The 20383-nt window shown below is 46.1% G+C and overlaps 1 protein-coding gene across 3 annotated transcripts; it reads left to right on the forward strand.

Moving 5' to 3' along the window:
- Positions 1 to 5384: 5384 nt before the first annotated feature.
- Positions 5385 to 19393, forward strand: LOC119383028 (intracellular coagulation inhibitor 1). Of its 3 annotated transcripts, XM_049412388.1 has the most exons (4): positions 5385 to 5586; positions 6395 to 7263; positions 9284 to 9395; positions 18719 to 19393. In XM_049412388.1, exons 2-4 carry the CDS (start codon positions 6404 to 6406, stop codon positions 18947 to 18949), a joined length of 1203 nt encoding a protein of 400 aa, XP_049268345.1. In that variant the 5' UTR covers positions 5385 to 5586; positions 6395 to 6403; the 3' UTR covers positions 18950 to 19393. The 3 variants fall into 3 exon arrangements, with proteins under 3 accessions (XP_049268345.1, XP_037506918.1, XP_037506917.1); XM_037650990.2 differs by lacking the exon at positions 18719 to 19393 and having other exon boundaries at positions 9284 to 10293; XM_037650989.2 differs by lacking the exons at positions 5385 to 5586; positions 6395 to 7263; positions 9284 to 9395 and adding an exon at positions 15768 to 16627 and having other exon boundaries at positions 18607 to 19393.
- Positions 19394 to 20383: the final 990 nt, after the last annotated feature.

Genomic DNA, 20383 nt, shown 5'->3' on the forward strand with positions numbered 1-20383 from the left:
TTTATTGGGGAAAAGGGAAGGGGTCTAGGAGCTAGATGGGTGGGGCCCCATGTCCAAGGCTCCACTGGCTTGTGCCGCCAGCCGGACATGGTCCAGGAGCGCTAGTTGCACCTCCGGGTCCGAGCTAGCGAGGAGTGCCTCCCATTGCTCCAAAGATTTTTCTATGTGGTACTTATGCTGTAGGCAGTTGAGTTTATTTGGCCTTTTACTGCAACCCCATGAGATATGGTAGAGGGTTGGCGGCGAGTCGCGACACCACGGACAATCGCGCCCATACAACGTCGGAAAAATTTTGTGCAATCGCAACAAATTTGGATAGACCCCCGTTTGAACTCTACGGAGGTCCACTGCGTCTTCCCCTTTAAGAGATTTGTGGGGGACGCCATATTTCTGCCGTGCGCATCGCTGATGAGCAAGAAGCTCTCGCGGAGCCATCCGAGCAGGGTCACTGTCTTCCTCCTCGCGAAGGCCATCGTGTGTAGTGTGGAGTGGTGGTAATTGGGAGGGAGGCTGGTGCTCCGCTCGGTTCGTGAGCGCTCGAGCTAGAGCGTCCGCCCTCTCGTTACCCTCTAGGCCTGCATGTCCCGGGCACCAGACCAACCTATAAGTGTTTTTCAATTCGTTTCCCAAGAGGTTGCAAATCTTTAATGGGAGACGGCCTTTCGTAAACAGTCGGCACGCCTCTTGCGAATCCGAGATTATGGTGATGTACGCTTGCCCGACACTTCGCTCTCGATTTTTAATCGCCAGTGCGATGGCGAAACACTCGGCCTTGGCGATCGAACACGTGTACAGGGATGCGCTGGATACCATGCTTCTCGTGTCGCTGCTCACTATTGTGACTACTGAGCGCTTCCAATTATATCTGGAAGCGTCCACGTATAGCACGTTCTCATTGAACTTTCTCACTTGCCAAAGTATTAGGCCCATGGTCGTCGAAAGTCCATCATAACGTAATGAATGCACAACTTTTACGCAAGGAATTCAAGATGCTATCTATCTGTTTATTTTATACAATTAACCAAGTAAAACGGGGTAGCCGTTACTGGCGAATTGTGACAGCTTCACCTTTCATTTTTAATTCAATAAATAAATAGAGGCAAGGGATCGCAAGTGACGAGGCCGGGCTTGCGCACAAATATGTTGACATTTTTTCATAACAAAACGATGACAAATGATTCAGGAAGTATATATTTTATTCAATTTGATTATGAAAGAAACATATAAGCTCTGGCTTGAAATCAAACTATCGTGAAGAAAGAAAATTCCGGGCAAAACGTGCAACGCAGCTCTGTGAACATAACTTGAAACTTCTGTGCAGCGCATAAGTTGTGGTTTCTGTTATTATTATTACAATTTGTTGGTGCTGTCTGCTTTCTATCTTCTCCAGCGCCACACTCCCGCTTGTTTTTTAAGCCTCCGTCTAGAGAGAGAGAGACGCACCCGCTCGCACATCCTTAAAAAAGGATGCGTGTTTTTTTTCTTTTATGCTTCGCGACTGCTATCGCTCTTGAAAGACGCGGCGGAAACGCGTTGCTGCTTTCTTTTCTCTTGCTTTGCTGTTCCTTGCAAAGTTATCAGCGTTTGCCAGAATGGAAAGCGCCGCTAGAAGTTCCTATGGCCGTATTCCCACCGCAGATCTCGCTGGCGTAGAGTGCAGGTTCTCTGTGTTGCACTATACAAGAACAGAACGTCCACATATTTCTGTGTGGCTTAATTTTACATGTACAGTCGCCGTAATGGTTTAGTGGAACGCGTCCTATAAAGCCGTGTTGCTTCGCCTGCGGTGGGAGTTAGATGTTCTTGCTTGGAGTGTTTTGAGCGGGCAAGCGCCTAGTGCGTTTTCTTTCAAAATAATTTGATCGTTGCTGCTCATTTCCCACGTTTGCTGCGACTCGCTAAGCATGTGTTTTCATTGTACGGGTCACGTCTGACGGCATCTGTACATTTTGAATGTTATAGCGTTTATCACATACCTGAATACCCGCGCACGCAGTTGATTCTAGTCTCTTCCCACTTGCTATCCCTTAAGTAATATGTTAATGCAGGACGCACTAATAAAGCAAGCGTCTATTGTAGAAGTGGCCAGTGAACCGATTTTTTTTATCACTACAACAAACAGGGTAGACTAAAGTGCGGCGACTTTCATAAAAAGAGCACTTTGGTTCCACATCGCTTATAAGTAGTCACTCTTAGTTAATGTGATTCCCCCCTCCCCCAACCCCTTTTTTTGTTCGGCCCCGTGTAACTCGCTGCGACTATAGAGATATACGCTAGCACTGGCATTACTATAACTGAATCATTTAGATACTCAGAGTAAGCAATGGTAAATGTCTAAATATGCAGTCTTAAATATGTATCTGTCCCTTTATATGCGCCTTAATTTTATTTTACACTTACCGTTACGTAATATCAGTTATAGCTAACATTGTTAAATGTAGGAGTATAGCATTGAAAGCCTGTTTTCGCCGGAGGACAGAAGAAATTCTTTTTTCTTTTTTTGCCGCATGCAAATATAGTTTTGTGCATGTGGCGTTGTTGTGTCATAGCGCTAGCATTTGCTTCAAATATAATTACAATATTAGTCGGACAAGCTCTTTTTCAATTACGAGCAATAAATATATGACAAGCGCATTGCAGTCCTGGGTTGCTTGTGTTATCTTACCCGCGATCGAAAAGCCAAAGGCGAGTGCTCGTCTGGCGGCATCGGCCAAACTGTGGACAACGTTGACATTGCCGCGTATAGTCCCTGTGGGATGCAGTGCCAGAACCAGGTGGGCTTTTCCGCAGCACCAGTTACTTATTCGTCGTGACAACCAGCGCATCAGACAGGGAACAAGTTACTGTTTGTGATCCCGAATCAGCACCAACTTGCCCAACTTTCCACTTTGAACCAGTGGCCTGCAACAGCCACTGAAGATACACTGCAAGGGCTATTCAAAATTCGATTGCCAAGACATGCTATATACTCGTAGCCTTCGTAGGGGTCACTCTCGACAACGTTCCCTGAGCCTAAAGTAATATATAGCGCGAAGGTTACAAATGTCCTGATTGTACAGTGTTCAGAACCTTCATCAGGTGCAGGACTCTGCTTACGCATTCAGGTCCAGTCTCCTTCCGTTTTCTGGTGCACAATCAATCAAACATCTTAAAAGTGTGAGAAAAAAACAGGCATGTGTTATTTTGGAAGTAATAAATATTTGCACTGGTAAATTACAATTATAATTAGAAAGCGCTGGACATGCTGAAATCGGAAATACGCAGTTTACAAGGCGTCGATGTATTTATACGTCACATGAACGATCGGTGTAATGAAACAAATGAACCGAAATGGCAACTTAAAACAACGTGAGGTAATGTTGTCAGATGGCCATGATAGCTTCACGATGGCCATAGTTAACTTATAAATGTGGTGGCACTTCATGCTGTCTTACGGAACGCACTGGAAGATGAGATAATTGGGCGAATCTGCTGCAAAGAGATTTTTGTCAAGAAAACAGTCTAGCATATACAGCGCGTCCCAGCTATCACGCAGCACGATTTCAAAAAAGAGGAACGTCGTTATTGTTCCCAGCATACTGTAGTAGCCACTACAATTTTTCTTGTTAATAAGGTTTAGTTAATTAGGCCTAATTATGTTTCTAACTCGACAAGTACTCACCTAATAATTAAAGTGTCAAGGAGGCATATGAAAGCATGCTCAAATGACATCTAAGTGCGCTATTTTCAACAACGTGCTAATTACGTGCTCATTATTTTCCGATTGAAGAAGATGGCCCGCGAAATATGAAAAAAAAACGCGTGACCACGTTCCCACCCGCAAAGGAAAGCAGCGCCCTCAAATACGCTTACTGCAAGCAACCGCTTTTCCTTTTGCCGGTTGCCAGAGACAGCATTCCGCACTTTGGCAAGTGTAGGTTCTAGTACACTCTAGCAGGGGTACAAGACGAGCGCCAACAACATCCTGTCCATGGACGGCGCGCACTACACCACTGCGAATGCTTGCCGCTGTTCGGGTTTCATTTGACGCTTATAGTACGCCGCTATCATTATACGTAGTACTTCATGGCCAACTGTTCATATTGATAACGCAGCTGAAGCACTGTTCAGATTATGGCTGACTCAAGACCAAAGCAGCGCGTTTCTTGGGCCGGGGAGTGATGGGACGATCCATACATTTTTCTTGACTTGCTACCTCACAGTGAGCCTGTTTGAGAGCCCTGCAGTCTAGTCACGTGCCATTTTCAGATTTCGCGGGATTTCTTTATTGACCAAAATACGAGCATGCAATTAGTACGTTGTTGAAAATAGCGCAGTTATATGTTATTTGAGCATGCCCACGTGTGCCTCATTGACATTTTAATGATTAGGTGAGTATTTGTCGAGCTAGAAACATAATTAGGACTAATTAACTAAACCTCATTAACAAAAAAATTAGCAGAGGCTACTACGGTACACCGGCAACAATATGCACTTGGTGTGCTTCGCCTAACGACGCTCCTCTTTCATTTAAATCGTGTAGCGTGATAGCTGGGACGCCCTGCATATGCTAGGCTGTTTAGATGGCTCAAATTCTTCATTTGTGTACAAATATTACATTTTATTCTTGTACAAATGTATTCGCCATGGACAGTTATAATTCTTTTTTCTTAAAGAACATTCAACTGATATATTCAAAAGAAAGTATACTAAGGAAAGCTTCAGACATCTCCAAAAACATACTGGATTTATGAAATGACTCCTAAAGAGCTTCCAAAAATAGTCGGCCCTCTTGAGTAGCCCATATGACTGCTGTTCAACTTTTCTAGAGATCGTTGAAAGATGTCGATGCGCTTGGTACTGTCTTTCGGAAATAGAGGGTGGGGAATGTCTAGTAACGGCTGCCAAGTTTCTTTTAGCGCAATAACCTTACTAAACGTTACATGACCCCGCTACGAATTTTCACGATTACGACCTTCTTATAGAGCATTAAAGGCCCAGGGTGTACTCGTTTTACACAGGAAGAACGTTCATCGGATAGAAGAATTCAAAACAACTGTTTTCTGCCGTGATTAGGGAATTGACAAGAGTGGTCAAACGATGGTTTTCTCGCAAGTTAACTGCACGATCTTTATTACACCGGACGCAAGTATAGGCCAGATAGTCACTCGTCTTTCTTACTTGGAAATGACTGTCTGATACACCGTTGGCGAAACGAGCCGAAGTTGTCACTTATGCACTTAGAAGACAAACTGCTTCACACACTGTTTGCCATAACTGATGAGACGAGGAGCAGACGCTTCTAGCAGACCAGGCAGATAACGTTGGGCTCCTTTTCGAGCCGACTTCTCGAGTTTCATCGGGGACACAGAGATAGAAGCCGCTAGGAGGTTGGCACACTCTTCGGATTCCCCATCCCCTGTGACCCAGTATGAGGCGGCTCACGCGCACTATAAGACTCGTTTCAGCCGGGGTCTACGAAGACTGCTTTCCAGGTTCTTGCAAGCTTCACGTCCGTCCACAGCGGGAGGACTTGGGCGGAGTCCTTAACGGTTGCTCACTTCACCTCCCTCTTGATTCTACGCGGTGAAGGACGCACTTTGTTAGGTAAGCCATAAGCACTCGTGAAAGCATGGTGTTTCGGTTTACAATTATTGTGTGCAACTTTTGTTCTGTGCTACAAAACGGTAATTTGCTTTCAGTGAAGAGAAAAGATCTGCTTTTCTTTTTAATTCTCAGTGCTCGTCCTTTCTTCCAAGGACAATCGGATGATGAGCTCGCAGTTCAGAATTCATTCGGCACCTAGAATTATGTGGTCTACTTTTGCACTTAAGCCCTTTTCTGAGGTCGAAGAGCACAAGAGCTTCAACTTCAGCTTCCTGTTTTGCAATGGACTATAAACTATTTGAAGATTTTTGCAATATCATTCGGAAGCTTATAATTGCTTGTAGTTCAAGTAGCAAGAGGCTTACGTAGCAGTCATTTCAACTCAAGGACGTCAGATAGATATAGCTGGAATTTCATGCAAGCACTCTGCCAGGCAGTGTCATAACCCGTTTTGTAGCGCTACCCTAAGAGATTATTACTTTACACCTAATATCGGGTGTGGCAAGCCTTTCTTCTTCTGGCGTGTGACTTGTTAAGACATGCGATAGTAGGAGAGGCTGCTTAGAGGGGAAAAAAAGAAGTTGAACAGTGGAGTAGCTCGAGGGAAGGGACGTAAAAATAAAGCCACTTTTTTCTTAGCTGCCTCTAGTGACTCCAGACTGTTACTGAAGTAAGAGAACGACCAGCCAGGGATCCTGGCTGTTATGAAATCCATCGCAGTTATAGGATAAATTTCAGCAAGGACCTTAGCCTCTCGTCTCTGATGATCCACATTATTGCTGACTCATTATTCTTCCTCTTCTCACAGTTACTCACCATGAAGATAATCATCTGCCTGGCGGGGCTCTTGACGCTTTGCTCCGGCCAAGTTGAGCACAAGGTGACCGCGGCCAACAACCAGTTTGGGTTCAAACTCCTCAATGAAATCCCAGTTTCACCTCAGACTAACCTCTTCTACTCGCCGTACAGCGTGTCCACAGCGATGGCAATGGCCTACATCGGTGCCAGGGGAGAGACTCAGCGCGACCTTCACGAGACCCTGGGCTATTCGTCCGTGGGCCTAACACCCGACCACGTGCCCAGCGCTCACGCACAGCACACGCATCTGCTGCGCGCACCTTCAAACTCCACCCTCCGCGTCGCCAATGCAGCCGTCTTCCAAGAGAATTACGCCGTGACACCAGAGTACGTGGAAATTCTGCGCCAGTCTTTCGAGGCCGAAGTGAGAGCCGCAAGTTTGAACGACGAGCAATCCGTGAGAGTAATCAACGACTGGGTCAAGAACAAGACAGAGCAGAAGATTGAGGAGCTGCTCAGCGAGCCTCTTCCTCCCGACACGAGGCTGGTTCTCCTGAATGCAATCTACTTCAAGGGTCTGTGGAACGTTCCTTTCGATGCAAGAGGAACGTTGAAGAAACCATTCTTCAACGCGGGAACCGAAAGAGTGGAGGTCGACACGATGTACGAACAGGTCACAGCGGGGTACGCCGAAGACGACGAGACGAACGCCGATGTTCTCGATTTGCCTTACGCCGGGCTCGACTACAGCCTGACGATCATTCTCCCGAAAGAAAGGACCGGTGTGGACTCATTGAGGCAAAATCTGTCGTGGCCTGTCTTCCAACGCCTCCTGTCCAAGCTCAACATGAATGCTCCCATGGAGGTGTCACTACCTAAGTGAGTACGGATGGCTAGTCATTCCATAGGTAATGCTAGGTTACGAAAGCAATCGATCCAGAACATTCAAACGTTCTGCGCAATGTTCTCAAACATGCGCACGAGAAGCTGAATGATGCGTGCAAATAGCAATGAAAAATACACGAAGATGTTATATGGCGTATGATGTGGCCGGGGATCACGCGCCCGCGCTGTGTTTCTGCTCGTGCACAAGTGATAGGGTCTGCATTCGCTGTGCACTCCTCCTTCGTTTCTGCATTGAAGTGACTTCCGTTGCTTTTTTTTAATCACCGATATACTGTGAAAACTGAGCGACTTGGAGATAAATTAAGTTCGGAACCTCGGAAGTTCTGAATTTCCAAAGCAACAAACGAGATATTTTATAGATGTAGTAGATAACTCCTGATTAACTTTGTTTTCAGTGGTAAGCGACTTAATTGAGATAAGTGATTGAATTTGATTTTCATGATTAGCGACTTTAAACATACACAATGCGATGCGTTGTAATTCTGGTAGCTTAAATTTAACGGCGTTTACAGTTATTGCCGTGGAAGAACGAACACTAAAGCCGGACAGTCTCACTCGGCTCCAGTAAGGACCGGCCAGAGTAGATGCGCTTTTACAACTGCTGCCCTGCATTCGTAAATCTGAAGCGGGCCCTGACAAAGTGACGAATGAAAATGAATAGCTGGTAAAAGAAGAAGGCACACTATCCATCGGCCGTATTATGTGCACGCGCCTAGCCGACTGTAACGTTCTAAGAACTCCGAAGTACTAGCGTCGGGCTGTGTGACTTGAACAGCGTACTCCGACACTGGTTGGCTGCTAATTATTACCAAGAAGCTTTGCAAGTGACGTCGGTTCGGTGCTTATATTGGCTAAGCATATAATGTGTGTTCCTTGCGTTGCACGTGCCTGGCGAAGTCTGTAGTCAACAGTTCCCTTAATTGATCAGGTGAGGTTAACTCACTTGAAACTAATGCCTAGGTGCACCCCCCGCAACAAACGCTGTTTATCTTCATGCGACCTTCACCGATAGACGTAGCTCCCGGTCTGGATCGATGCCATGCCAGTAGATGTGATGAGCCTCAGTTCTCTACCTCATTGCGAAGATTACATGACTGGCATAACCAGCGAGATGCTATACGGCCGCGGCTAGGACATGCGCACCAATCCGAGGTGATGAAGTGCCATCTCGCTTTACTGTCAACAAGTTCTCTGCCGAGATTGCGTCGATCGACACCTTAGAGTGCGACCACTTCACCCGGCACTGCCCCGAGTATCGGCAATCTGTATGAATTTCAAGCTAATGGGGACTGTTAGTGATAAACATTTCGTTGGCCTGCGGCAGTGACTTGTTACCAGGAGATCGTGCTTGTATACTTGTTGGAGGGTGCCTGAGCTGAGGAGAAATAGACAACTTATTCTATTCCAGCCAGTTCTCTAGCTTTATGGTTGTCAATTTTCGGTCCAGCCTAAATTGCCGAGAAATTACCTCCTGATTATCAAATCTATAAAACCGCTGTGACTGTAGAGAGCTGTAAATGTCAGCTGTAGAGCGGTTCTTTATAATATATCTAACTACGGGTAACACCGATGTCGCCGTCAATAAGGACATGTTTTGAAGAACGGCATAATTAATGAGTAGCGAAAAAGAAAAAGCGTTATTCGCCTATACTCAATATAAGCGCACGAGTCGGAAGTACTGTACATGCCAGGGTCGGAATAACAATAGCAAGTTCGATGCACAACCTATAATTTTGCGATGAAGTCACTAGAACACACAAAGCATTCGTTATACAAACAAGAGAAAAAAGAAAAAAATAATAATTGAAGTCAACGAAACTACCTGCGCTCGGAACGAAGCCAATCAAGGCGTTTGTTTTGACACGCCCCTAGGAGCACCTGCTTAACCTATTTAGTAAGAGGCACGAAACCTTGAGATACTAATGTAACGCGCACTTCACGCTGTAAGCGTCGTGTTATGGCTTATAACGCGTTTCTTTTTCTCCCATCTCAGGTTCAAGATTGAGGGCTCGTACAAACTGAAGGCACCACTATCGGCACTCGGAGCCTCGAAGGCCTTCGACGAGCGCCATGCTGACTTTTCCGGCATCAGCGGCGCCCGTGACCTGGTCATATCCGACGTCGTACACAAGGCCGTAGTCGAGGTTAACGAAGAAGGAAGCGAAGCTGCCGGCGCCACCGCGGGCATCTTCTACACCAAGAGCGCACCTGTGGGAATTCCTTTCGTGGTCGACCACCCGTTCCTCTTCTTCATCCGCAACAGGCACACGGGAGACGTCCTGTTCGCGGGTCAAGTGAACCACCTCTAGAGCGACGGCGCAACGTCCCTTTAGAGACAGTTTATAACTCCCGTTTAATTCGGTGCAAAGCAGGTACACAAAGAGCTGGTCGGAGCACTGACGAGGAGACAACTTTTCAGAAACACTAGCTATAAGAGACGGAAGCTTTTTAATAAGCTGCACTTTCTTTTTGTGCCGGCAACACGTCTTACTCAGCAAAACCTGCTTGAAATATGCGTGAATTATAATGACCGACGGCAAACCGACGACGGGGACACTACATGAGCGGTTTAGATTTACGGGTTCTCTTGTGTAACGTCCGCAAGTTGTCAGCTTCTGAGGAGCGTTTTCAACGCACAAAGCGCCAATAATTACGCTTCAAAAACACGCATAGGAAACAAACCATCACACTCGCACGCGGCGCGCATGGTTCACTCGAATTATTCTGTTGTTGCTTTCGTTGTAAGCATATCTAAGTTTTCTTTTTTCTTTTGTCCATGCATATTTCTAAACGTAGAAGCCACACGGGCAGCCTTAAGTACCGCAATTAAAGGTGTCTTCTCTTCGTCATTGATTCTGTACGAAGTTCAGACATCGCTATCGTCAGTTCAACTCCCAAGTCAAAACCAGGGGGCCGCTTAGAATACACCTAGGAAAGTGCAAAATGTACCGCCGAAGCACAGGCGGAATAGTACTGTGACAACAAATAAAAACCTTGAAACTCCGTGCTTTGTGTCCGGTCCATTCATTTCTTATTTTTTCTTTTTTTTTCAATGTCGCCATCGTCGTGTAGGCCACCCTTATACCATTAGTTTCAGCCTCGCCACGAAGGATAAAAAAAGCCATTGTCGAAGCACGGAAATCAATAGTAACGTTTAACTTTCCGAGGAAGGGTGTCTCCTAAACACTGGCATGACGAGGCGTGCTGCCAGCATCATTGCAGGCGTCGAAACACGATGGTGCATGCGGTTCGAGAAACTGCCGCCGTAAGTCACCGCATAAAGGGACAGAGCTTGCTTTTTGCTGCTCGTGGTTTGGCACGATGCACGGCGTGTTATGCACGTAACTACCTCAGGAAGAGCGCAGAAGAGCTGTGTCACCTTGCGGATGTCCTGACAACAACGTGGCGCGAAAACATCTCAGTCATCGGTGTAATTGCTACCACTGCCTTCTACTGGACGCTGGAGGGGACGAGGATACAATGCTTCTTTAGAAGAAAAAAAAAAACTCCCAGAGTCTCTTATGTATTCGCCTAAGACGACTCGAAGGCGAAAGACATCTTCTTTTTCTTCTTAGTCGATGTAGTGATCCTCCCCTACCCACCTCCAAGAGCTTTCTACCCCTAACGTGGTTTTGCAATGACCGCCAGGATCAGAGGCATTGCAAGTTTTCTGCATCTGATCTTCATTTCCATCTCAGTGTATGTAATGATCCTCCACCGCCCCACTCCGAAATTTTTCTGCACTTATCGTGATTCTACACCACCTCCAGGATCGGACACATTGCAGGCTTTCTGCACGTCACCTTGTTTTGCGCTGCCTCCGTGAGCGGCCCACTTTTGACCAGGGGGGGGGGTGCCATGTGATGACGTCATCATGTGACGTCACATTATATGACGCTACAGTGACGTCATGACGGCGTCACAAATTTCGACTAACTGTAACGTCATAATGACGCACCATGGCGACGTCATCACGTGATAATGATTTTGCGCATCACTCGTGTTAACGCCGCCAACACTGACGGTAAATTCTCGCGTTTTATGAGGCATCTAAGGCTTTCGTCTTAAAAAAATAGCAGGAGGGGGAAGTGTCAAGGGCTGGTTACAACAGTGGCCGCAGCTGCTCGCCTGGCTTGATACAGGAGACCCATTTGAACTGGTCCATTGGATGCGATGGGCTGTTGCGAGCCGTGCTCGCTAACCTTTGGGTTATCCCAACTTTTCACGCTACCGTTCTCGTTGAGAGCCATGTGCCATGCAGACTGGTGTAGTGTGAAGCGATATTAGTCCCTAATTAGTTATGTGCTCTTAGATCACGCGGCCTGTTTGAACAACAGGTGAGAAGTGAAAATGTCGGCAAAAAACTGAAGAAATCGGCTACACAGATGTGAAAACTCAGCAACAAAAACAGCTGAGTACTAAAAAAAGGCACACTGGACAGATTGGGAAGATAGAATGCGCTGAGCGAGGAGTGTTCTGCTTACAAAGTAGTGATGCCACATATGTGTGATGTCCGTCGATTTCTTTTAATGATGTGAATTTAAATGGTCAGTAGACAGAAAAACTATGTTTTTCTCGTAGTAGTTCTCGATAAAACGAGAAGACGCTCGATATGCGGGAAAATCCGCAAAAATGAAAAAGTACACATGGCGACGCCACCTTGACGCTTCCGCACCAATTCGCCGTGAGAAAATAGATTTTGCAGAATCTGCTAGGGCCTGTATAACTGTTTATCGACAATGATTTACATTATGGTCTTAGGTAGATATCGACATAACATAGCAAGAATAAGGAAGCTTTATGAAGCTGATGCGACCAAAATACGAAATCTGTGACGTCACACGGTTTTCGTCGAGAGCCAGAGACCGTACATAACGACTTGGAGGAAATTTTATCAAGCAAATGCGACCTAACTACAACCTTTATGACGTCACACACACACTCAAGAGCTGATGTTTTTGCTGAAATATTATTCGGACAAGCCTCTTGTTAGTTACAAGCACGGTGTAAGATGTTTGCATCTTACACTGTGCATGGCTACGAGCAATAAAGAGATGACAAACGCAATGAAGTTTTGGCTTGCATGTTATTTTACCCGCGCTCGGAAAGTGGAAGGCGAGTGCCTCACTTGCCTTTCCCACCTCCTTGGTATATATTACACAATGCATGGCTATGCTATGTTTTCTTTCTGTATCTCTTTCTGTTTCTGTCTTTCTTTCTCTTTCTCTCTATCTTGTACTCGTTCTCTTGCCCATAGAAACGCAATAATACGGTTCATATAAATGCTTCTTTTGCTGGCGTTCCTGGATAGCCGACTAATTACGACGCTCGCCATCGGATCGTGGGTACTCGGGTTCGAAGCCAGCACCGCCAAGAAATTTTATTTTTATTTATTTATTTTACCTCCTCTCCACTTCTGTTCTCATTTCCTCCTCCTTTCCTTCCACAACGCGTTGCTAGGCACAGACGTGCCAGGTGGTTGCTAGGCAACGTGCAGTGACTGCAACAGAACAGGGCGAGCTTCTGCGAACGGTTTGTAGCCGAACATCGAGTTAGCTCCGCTGTTTGAGCACGAGCTTAAAAAGCTCCGCCCCCTGACGAACGCAGATTGAGTTCTTTTTTATTTCTTTATCTCTCTCTATATCGGTCTCGCTCCTCCTTTCCCTTCTCCTAACACTCGCATTATTCATCCTCACCCTAACTTCTCTTTCCCACCCCTCGCTATGCTATATGGTACATGGCTATGCTATGGTTTGCCCTCCTCCTTTTTTTCCTCCTAATTTCCCTTCTCACCTTTACATCAGTCCTCCTCAATCTCACTTCAATAAACTTTACTAAAGAAGGCTATGGCATGCTTTACCTTCTCCCGTGCCCCTTTCCTTCCAACTCACACTCACTTCCCTTTCACATGCCCTTGCTATGCTCTGCATGGTTATGCTATGCTTGGAGCTGCTTGGCACATACCCACATTCGGTGGCGCATACCCGCCAAGTTTTCTGTAACGCCGGCCTCACTCCGAGCTCAAACAGTTCCAATGTTACAACTTCGTTATCAAGACAAATTACCCATAGCCATTAGTAAGGGTCCCACACGATAACTTCCCTATATATGCTGAACGTAATCTTTTGCGGGAAGTTGATTGTACAGCGTTTAAGACCTTCATCGGGTGCAGGACTCTGCTTACGCAATAAGGTCCAGCCTCTTTCGGTTTTCTGTTGCACAATCAATCGAACATCGCAGAATTTTGAGAAAAATACACCTATGGTATTTTGGAAGTATTAAATGCTGCTAGGGCTAAATTCTAATTGCCATTATAAATCACCGCACATTCTGATATCGGAAATGTGCAGTTTAATTACAAGGCGTCGACGTATTTCCGCGACTCTTAAACGATTCCCGTAATAAAACAAATGGACCTAACTTTATAATTTAAAGCAACATAAGGTACTTATTCAAAATGTTCATGATAGCGTTACTATGGTTGCAGTAAACTAACAAATAAGGCAGCACAAGAGCCCGTTGGACGGAACGCGCCGGAAGCAGAGATAATTGGGTGCATATGCTTCAAAGAGATTTTTATGAAGAAAACAGCCTATCAGATATATGCTAGGTTGTTTAGATGGCCAAAACTCTTATTTTTGTACAAATGTTGCTCTGCATTTTTGCGCAAATGTATTTCCCATGGACAGGTATATAGTTTCTTTTCTTGCTTTAAGAAAATTTGCGTGATATTTGCAAACAAAAAACATAGACTGAGGAAACCTTCAGAAACCTTCAAAAACCTATTGGATTCATGGAGCGACCCTTAAAGATCTACCAAAAATTCCCGGCACTGTTGAGTTGCCTATATGTCAGCTGTTAAACGTTGCTAGCGATTGTTGGCAGATGCAGAGGCGCGCGGAAACTGTCTTTCGGAAATAGAGAGTGGGGAATGTGTGTTAGCAATTACCAAGTTTCTTTTAACGTAATAACCTTACTAAATGTTACATTAACAAGGTACGAATTTTCGTGATTCCGAACTCCATATAGAGTACTAAAGGCCCGGGGTGTACTCGTCTTACACAGGAAGAACGTTCATCGTATGGTAGAATTCAAGAAAACTGTTTTCTGTCGTGATTAGGGAATTGACAAAAGTGGTCAAACGATAGTTTTCTCGTAAGTTAACAGCACGATCTTTTTTACACCGGACACGACTATAGCCCAGGTAGGTACTCGTTTTTTTTTCTTGGAAATGATTGAGTCTGATACACCGTTGCCGAAAGGAGCCGAAGTTGTCACTTATACACTTACAAGACAAACTGTTTCACACACTGTTTGTCATAACAACTGATAAGGCAGGGAGCAGACGATTCAAGTAGACCAGGCAGATAACGTGGGGCTCTTTTTCGAGCCGACTTCTCTAGTTTCATCGAGGCCACAGAGATAGATCGCGCTAAGAGGTTGACCAACTCTTTGGATTCTCCGTCCCCTGTGACTCAGTAGAGGAGGCTCACGCGCACTATAAGAATCATTGCAACCGTGGCCTGCGAAAACTACTATCCAGATTCTGCCAAGCTTCACGACCGTCCACAGCGGGAGGATTGCTCTTGGGAGGTGTCCTTAGCGGTTGTTCACTTCAGTGTCCTCGTGATTCTACGCGGAGAAAAACGTACCTTTGTCAGGTAAGCCATAAGCACTCGTGGATTGTATTCGGACAGTCATTTATTGGCGGAACTTTCGCTGTGTGCTATAAAATGGCTACTTACTTTCTGCGGAAGCCAATTAATCGGTTTTTTGTTCTCATAGCTCGTCCTTTCTTCTTAGGAGAACCGAATGACGAGCTCGCAAGCTGGGGATTCATTCGGCATCTAGAATTATGTGCGCTACTTTTGCACTATAAGCTCTTCTTAGCGGTCGAAAAGTACAAGAGCGTCGAGTTCAGGTTATGGTTCGACTATCAACTATAACTAATTTGAAGATTTTTGTAATATCATTCGAAAACATATATCTGCTTATAGTTCAAGTATGAAGAGGTTTACGCAGTAGTCTTTTCAACGCACAGACGTCTAATAGATGTAGTTGGAATTTCACGTAAGAACTTTGTAAGGAAGTACCGTATCCCTTCTTGTAGCGCTATTCTAAGTGTTTATTACTTTACCTAATATCTGGTGTGGCAAACTTTTCTTCGCCTTTTGACGCGTTGGTATGCGCTAGTTTCTCCTCTCGCCCCAGTTTCTCCTCTCCCTTAAAGAGGAGAAAATGAAGTTGAACAATGTTGGAGGTCGAGCGAAGGGACGTAAAAATGAAGGCCAATTTTTGTTAAGTTTGTTTGGTGGATCGACACTATTATTGAAGTAAGAGAACGACCAGTCAGGAATCCTAGCTGTTATGAAATTTGTCGCAACTAGGCTAACATTAAGCAGGGATTTTAGCATCGCGTCTCCGATGATCCACATTATTGTTTACCCATCATCTTTCCTCATGTTACAGTTGTCACCATGAAGGTAATCATCTGCCTTGCGGGGCTTTTGGCACTCTGCTCTGGCCAAGAGGAGCACAAGGTGACCGCGGCAAATAATGAGTTTGGGTTCAAACTCCTCGGTCAAATACCAGTTTCGCCCCAGACGAACCTGTTCTACTCGCCGTACAGCGTTTCCACAGCGATGGCAATGGCCTACGTCGGTGCCAGGGGAGAGACTCAACGCGACCTTCACGAGACACTGGGCTACTCGTCTGTGGGCCTAACACCCGACCACGTGCCCAGCGCCCACGCCCAGCACACGCATCTGCTACGTGCGCCTTCAAACTCGACCCTTCGCGTTGCCAACGCAGCCGTCTTCCAAGAGAGTTACAGTTCGACACCAGAGTATGTGGAAATCCTTCGCCAGTCTTTCGAGGCCGAAGTGAGCTTTGCGAGCCTGAACGACGAGCATTCCGTGAGAGTCATCAACGACTGGGTCAAGAACAAGACAGAGCAGAAGATTGAGGAGCTGCTCAGCGAGCCTCTTCCTCCCGACACGAGGCTGGTTCTCCTGAATGCAATCTACTTCAAGGGTCTGTGGAACGTTCCTTTCGATGCGAGAGGAACGTCGAGGAAACCATTCTTCAACGCGGGTACAGAAAGAGTGGAGGTCGACACGATGAATGCTCGGCTCAGAGTAGGGTACGCCGGCGACGACGAGTCGAACGTCGATGTTCTCGACCTGCCTTACGCCAGGCTCGACTACAGCCTGACGATTATTCTTCCGAGAGAGAGGACCGGTGCGGACGCACTGAGGCAAAATCTATCGTGGCCAGTCTTCCAACGCCTTCTGTCCACGCTCAACATGAATACTCGCGTGGCTGTGGCGCTGCCCAAGTGAGTACGAAAGGCGAGACATTCTATACGTAATACTAAGTTACGAAAGCAGTCGCTCCAGAAAGTTAAAACGTTTTGCGCTATGTTCCCAAACATTCGCACGAGAAGCTAAATGTTGCGTGAAGATAGCGATGAAAAATAGATGTTATATGGCGCATGCTGTAGCGAGAGCGCATGTGCTTTCGCTGTGTTTCCGTTCCTACACAAGTGGTTGGGTCCGCTTTCGCTGTTCACTCCCCATTAATTGCTTCCTATTAGTCATTTCTGTAGCATTGAAGTGATTTGTTTTTTAATCACCAATCTTCTGCAAAAACGGAGTGTCTTGGAGCTTCTGTCCTTGACCTTGCCTTAAAACTAGGTTCGGGTGCTCTGAAATTTTCAAGTTAAAAAACAACAAATGTGTTATTATAGAAGTCGTAGTACGTGGCTCCTGATTTACTTTGTTTTCAGTGGTAAACGACATCAAGCATACATAATGCGATGTGCGTCAATTCCGGTAGCCTAACTTCAAGGGCATTTGCAGTTCTTGCTGAGAAAAGACAAGCGGTAAAGCCGTTCAGTCCCACTCGGCCCAGGGAAGGGCCGACAAGAGTAGATGTGCTTTTAAAACCGCTACCCTGCATTCAGAAATATGAAGCGGACGCTAACGATGTGACGAATAAAAATGAAGAGCTGGCAAAAGGAGAAAGCCCACTATCCATCGGCCGTATTATGTCCGCGCATCTAGCCCACTGTGAAGTCCTAAGGAATTTCGCAAGGCTGTTGTCAGCTCCGAAGTTATAGTGTCTGGTTCTGTGACTTGAACAGCGTCCTCCGACACTGATTGGCTGCTAATTACAAGAAAGAAGTTATACAATCGACGTCGGTCCGGGCCTTATGTTGGCTAGGCATAAAATGCGTGTTACTTGCGTTTTACGTGCCTGACGAGGTCTGCAGTCAGCAGTACTCTTAATCGATCAGTAGCGGGTAGCTTACATAGAAACAATGCTCAGGTGCACCCATCGCAAGAAGCATTACTTGGCTTCATGCGACCTTCACGGATACGCGTTCTTCTCAGTCTGCATCGAAGGTAGGCCAGTTGATGTGATGAGCCCCAGCTCACTACCTCATTGCATGACTGACATAAGCAGCGAGTTGATATACGGTCGCGGCTAAGACTTGCGCACTATTCCGAGGTAATGAAGTGCCAACCGGCTTCACTCTCAGTGAGTTCTTTGCCGACATCACAGCGTAATATAGCGTGGATTGACACATTAAGACTTGACAACGTCCCCACTGCCACAAGTAACGGGAATCTATATGAGTTCCAATCTAATAGGGCTCTTTGTAGATAAACAATTCATTGACCTGCGCCGCTGAATTGTTACAAGAACAATCTCCTTCTCCGAGCGTGCCAGACCTAGCATGAAACGCACAACCTCATGTACTGAAGCCAGTTCTTTATAGTTATGGTTGTCGATTTTTGGTCCAGTCTAAATTGCCCAGCAATGACCACTTCCTGAATATCGAAGCAGTAAAACCGATGTAGCCGTAGATGGCTAGATATATCTCATTACAGGTAACACCGCGATGTCACCGTCAGTAAGGACAGGTTTCGAAGAACGGCGAAACTAATCATCAGCGAAAAAAAGCGTTATTTGCCCATACTCGATATAAGCGCAGGTGACTGAAGTAAACGACTGGGTTGTATAGAAATAGCGAGCTCAATGCGGAACCTATAATTTTGCGATGAAGTCAGTCGAACACACAAAGCATTTGTTAAGCAAAAACACTTTTTAAAGTAGAAGAATAATCGAAGTCAACCAAACTACCCAGTCTCGGAACGTAGCCAATGAAGGCGTTTGTTTTGATACGCCCTTACGAGCACGTGCTTACCGCATTTAGTAAGAGGCATGAAACCTTGAGATATCGATTTAACGCGCACTTCACGCTGTAAACGTCGTGATTTACATGTTTTTTTTTTCTTTCTCCGACATCAGGTTCAAGATTGAGGGCTCGTACAAACTGAAGGCCCCCCTGTCGGCGCTCGGAGCCTCGAAGGCCTTCGACGAGCGCCATGCCGACTTTTCCGGCATCAGCGGCGCCCGTGACCTGGTCATATACGACGTCGTACACAAGGCCGTGGTCGAGGTTAACGAAGAAGGAAGCGAAGCTGCCGGCGCCACCGCAGTCATCTTCCAAACCAAGAGCGCAGGAGGCGCCATTCGATTTGTGGTCGACCACCCATTCCTCTTCTTCATCCGCAACAGGCTCACGGGAGACGTCCTGTTCGCGGGTCAAGTGAACCACCTCGAGGGCGACGGCGCAACGTCACTCCAATGATGGCGTATCACTTGTGATTAGATGGGCGCAAAGCAGCTACAAATTGATGGTCGGCGCATCGACAAGTAGACCAATTTTCGAGTAGACCAAAAAAAGGGGCTATAAGAGAGTAACTTTTGGTTTTTTGTCCCGGCACCATTTCTTACTCTGTAAAACCCGCAGCAAACTTGCGCGAGTTATCACGTCCGGCGGCTAACTGATTACGACGTCACTACAGGAGCCGTTTGGACGTACGGTCTTTCTTTAATGGAACTTGAGCAAGTTCTCAGCTTCTGAGGAGCGTTTCGAATAATCAAGACGCCAGTTATTTTCTTTGAAACGCTCACGTAGGGAACAAGCAGTCCCGTTCGTAGACAGTGCACGCGGTTCACTCGATTAATTGTTTTATTGCTCTTGTTGTAATGTACCTAAAAGTGCGGTCTTTTCTCGGCATATCTTTAATAAGCGTATGCACAAAACATACGGGAAGCCTTGAATACTGCAAAAAAAGGCATCATTTGTGAATAGAGTTTCTTGATTCTGTACGAAGCTGACTCGCCGCGGACTTCAATGTTTCCTCTCAAGTCAAAACCACCGGCCTACGCAGAATACACTCACGAAAGTGCAAAACGTAGCGCTGAAGCACAGCCGGACTATTGCTTTGACAACAAATAAAGACCTCTAAACTCGGTGTGCTATGTCCAAACCGTTCTTTTTCTCCTTCTCTTATATAGAGTGTCGAGATCGTCGTTCAGGCCACATTCGCATCTTCTGTTTCCCACTCGCCGTGTGGAGAATAAGAAAACTGCCATTTTCTAAGCACTGAAAGCAAGAGCAAGGTTAAGACGGGAACAAACAGCGCTGAACACGGGCCTGAGAGAGAACTACGGACTGGAGCGCTGAGCAAACAACCGCTGGTTTATTGCTGGGATATGCAATACATGCAGAATACTTGCGCAAAAGACCAACAAAAATACAGCATCTGCGCAGAGATAGGTGTCCAGCGCTCTTTGATCTCGTCTTAATCATGTACCAATCAGCTCAGTTAGGCGCACTCCTGAAAAACCAGGTTTAACATTTGAGGAAGGCGGCCCACAAGAATACTCACATGATGAGAAATGTTGCCAGCGGAACTGCAGGCGCCGAAACCTTGATAGTGCACGAGACTCGAAAAACCGTCGGCGTAAGCTTCTCTTATCGTTGCTCATGGTGCGGCATGCACGACGACGTCGTATGCACACAACCTCTCAGCATAAACGCGGAGGAGGTGTGTCACCTTGTTGATGTCCGGACAACGTCAAGGCGCGAAAACACCTCAAGCATTGGTATAATTCTTAAAGCTTCGGCTTATACTTGCCGCTGTGGAATAATGAACTTGTGCCTTGGATGCGATGAGACGTTGCGAGCCGCAATCGCTAACCATTGAGTTACCCCAAACCCCTAAACCATTCGCTC

The sequence above is a fragment of the Rhipicephalus sanguineus genome, chromosome 2 (genome assembly GCF_013339695.2).
Source record: "Rhipicephalus sanguineus isolate Rsan-2018 chromosome 2, BIME_Rsan_1.4, whole genome shotgun sequence".
In the NCBI taxonomy this organism is placed as follows: domain Eukaryota; kingdom Metazoa; phylum Arthropoda; class Arachnida; order Ixodida; family Ixodidae; genus Rhipicephalus; species Rhipicephalus sanguineus.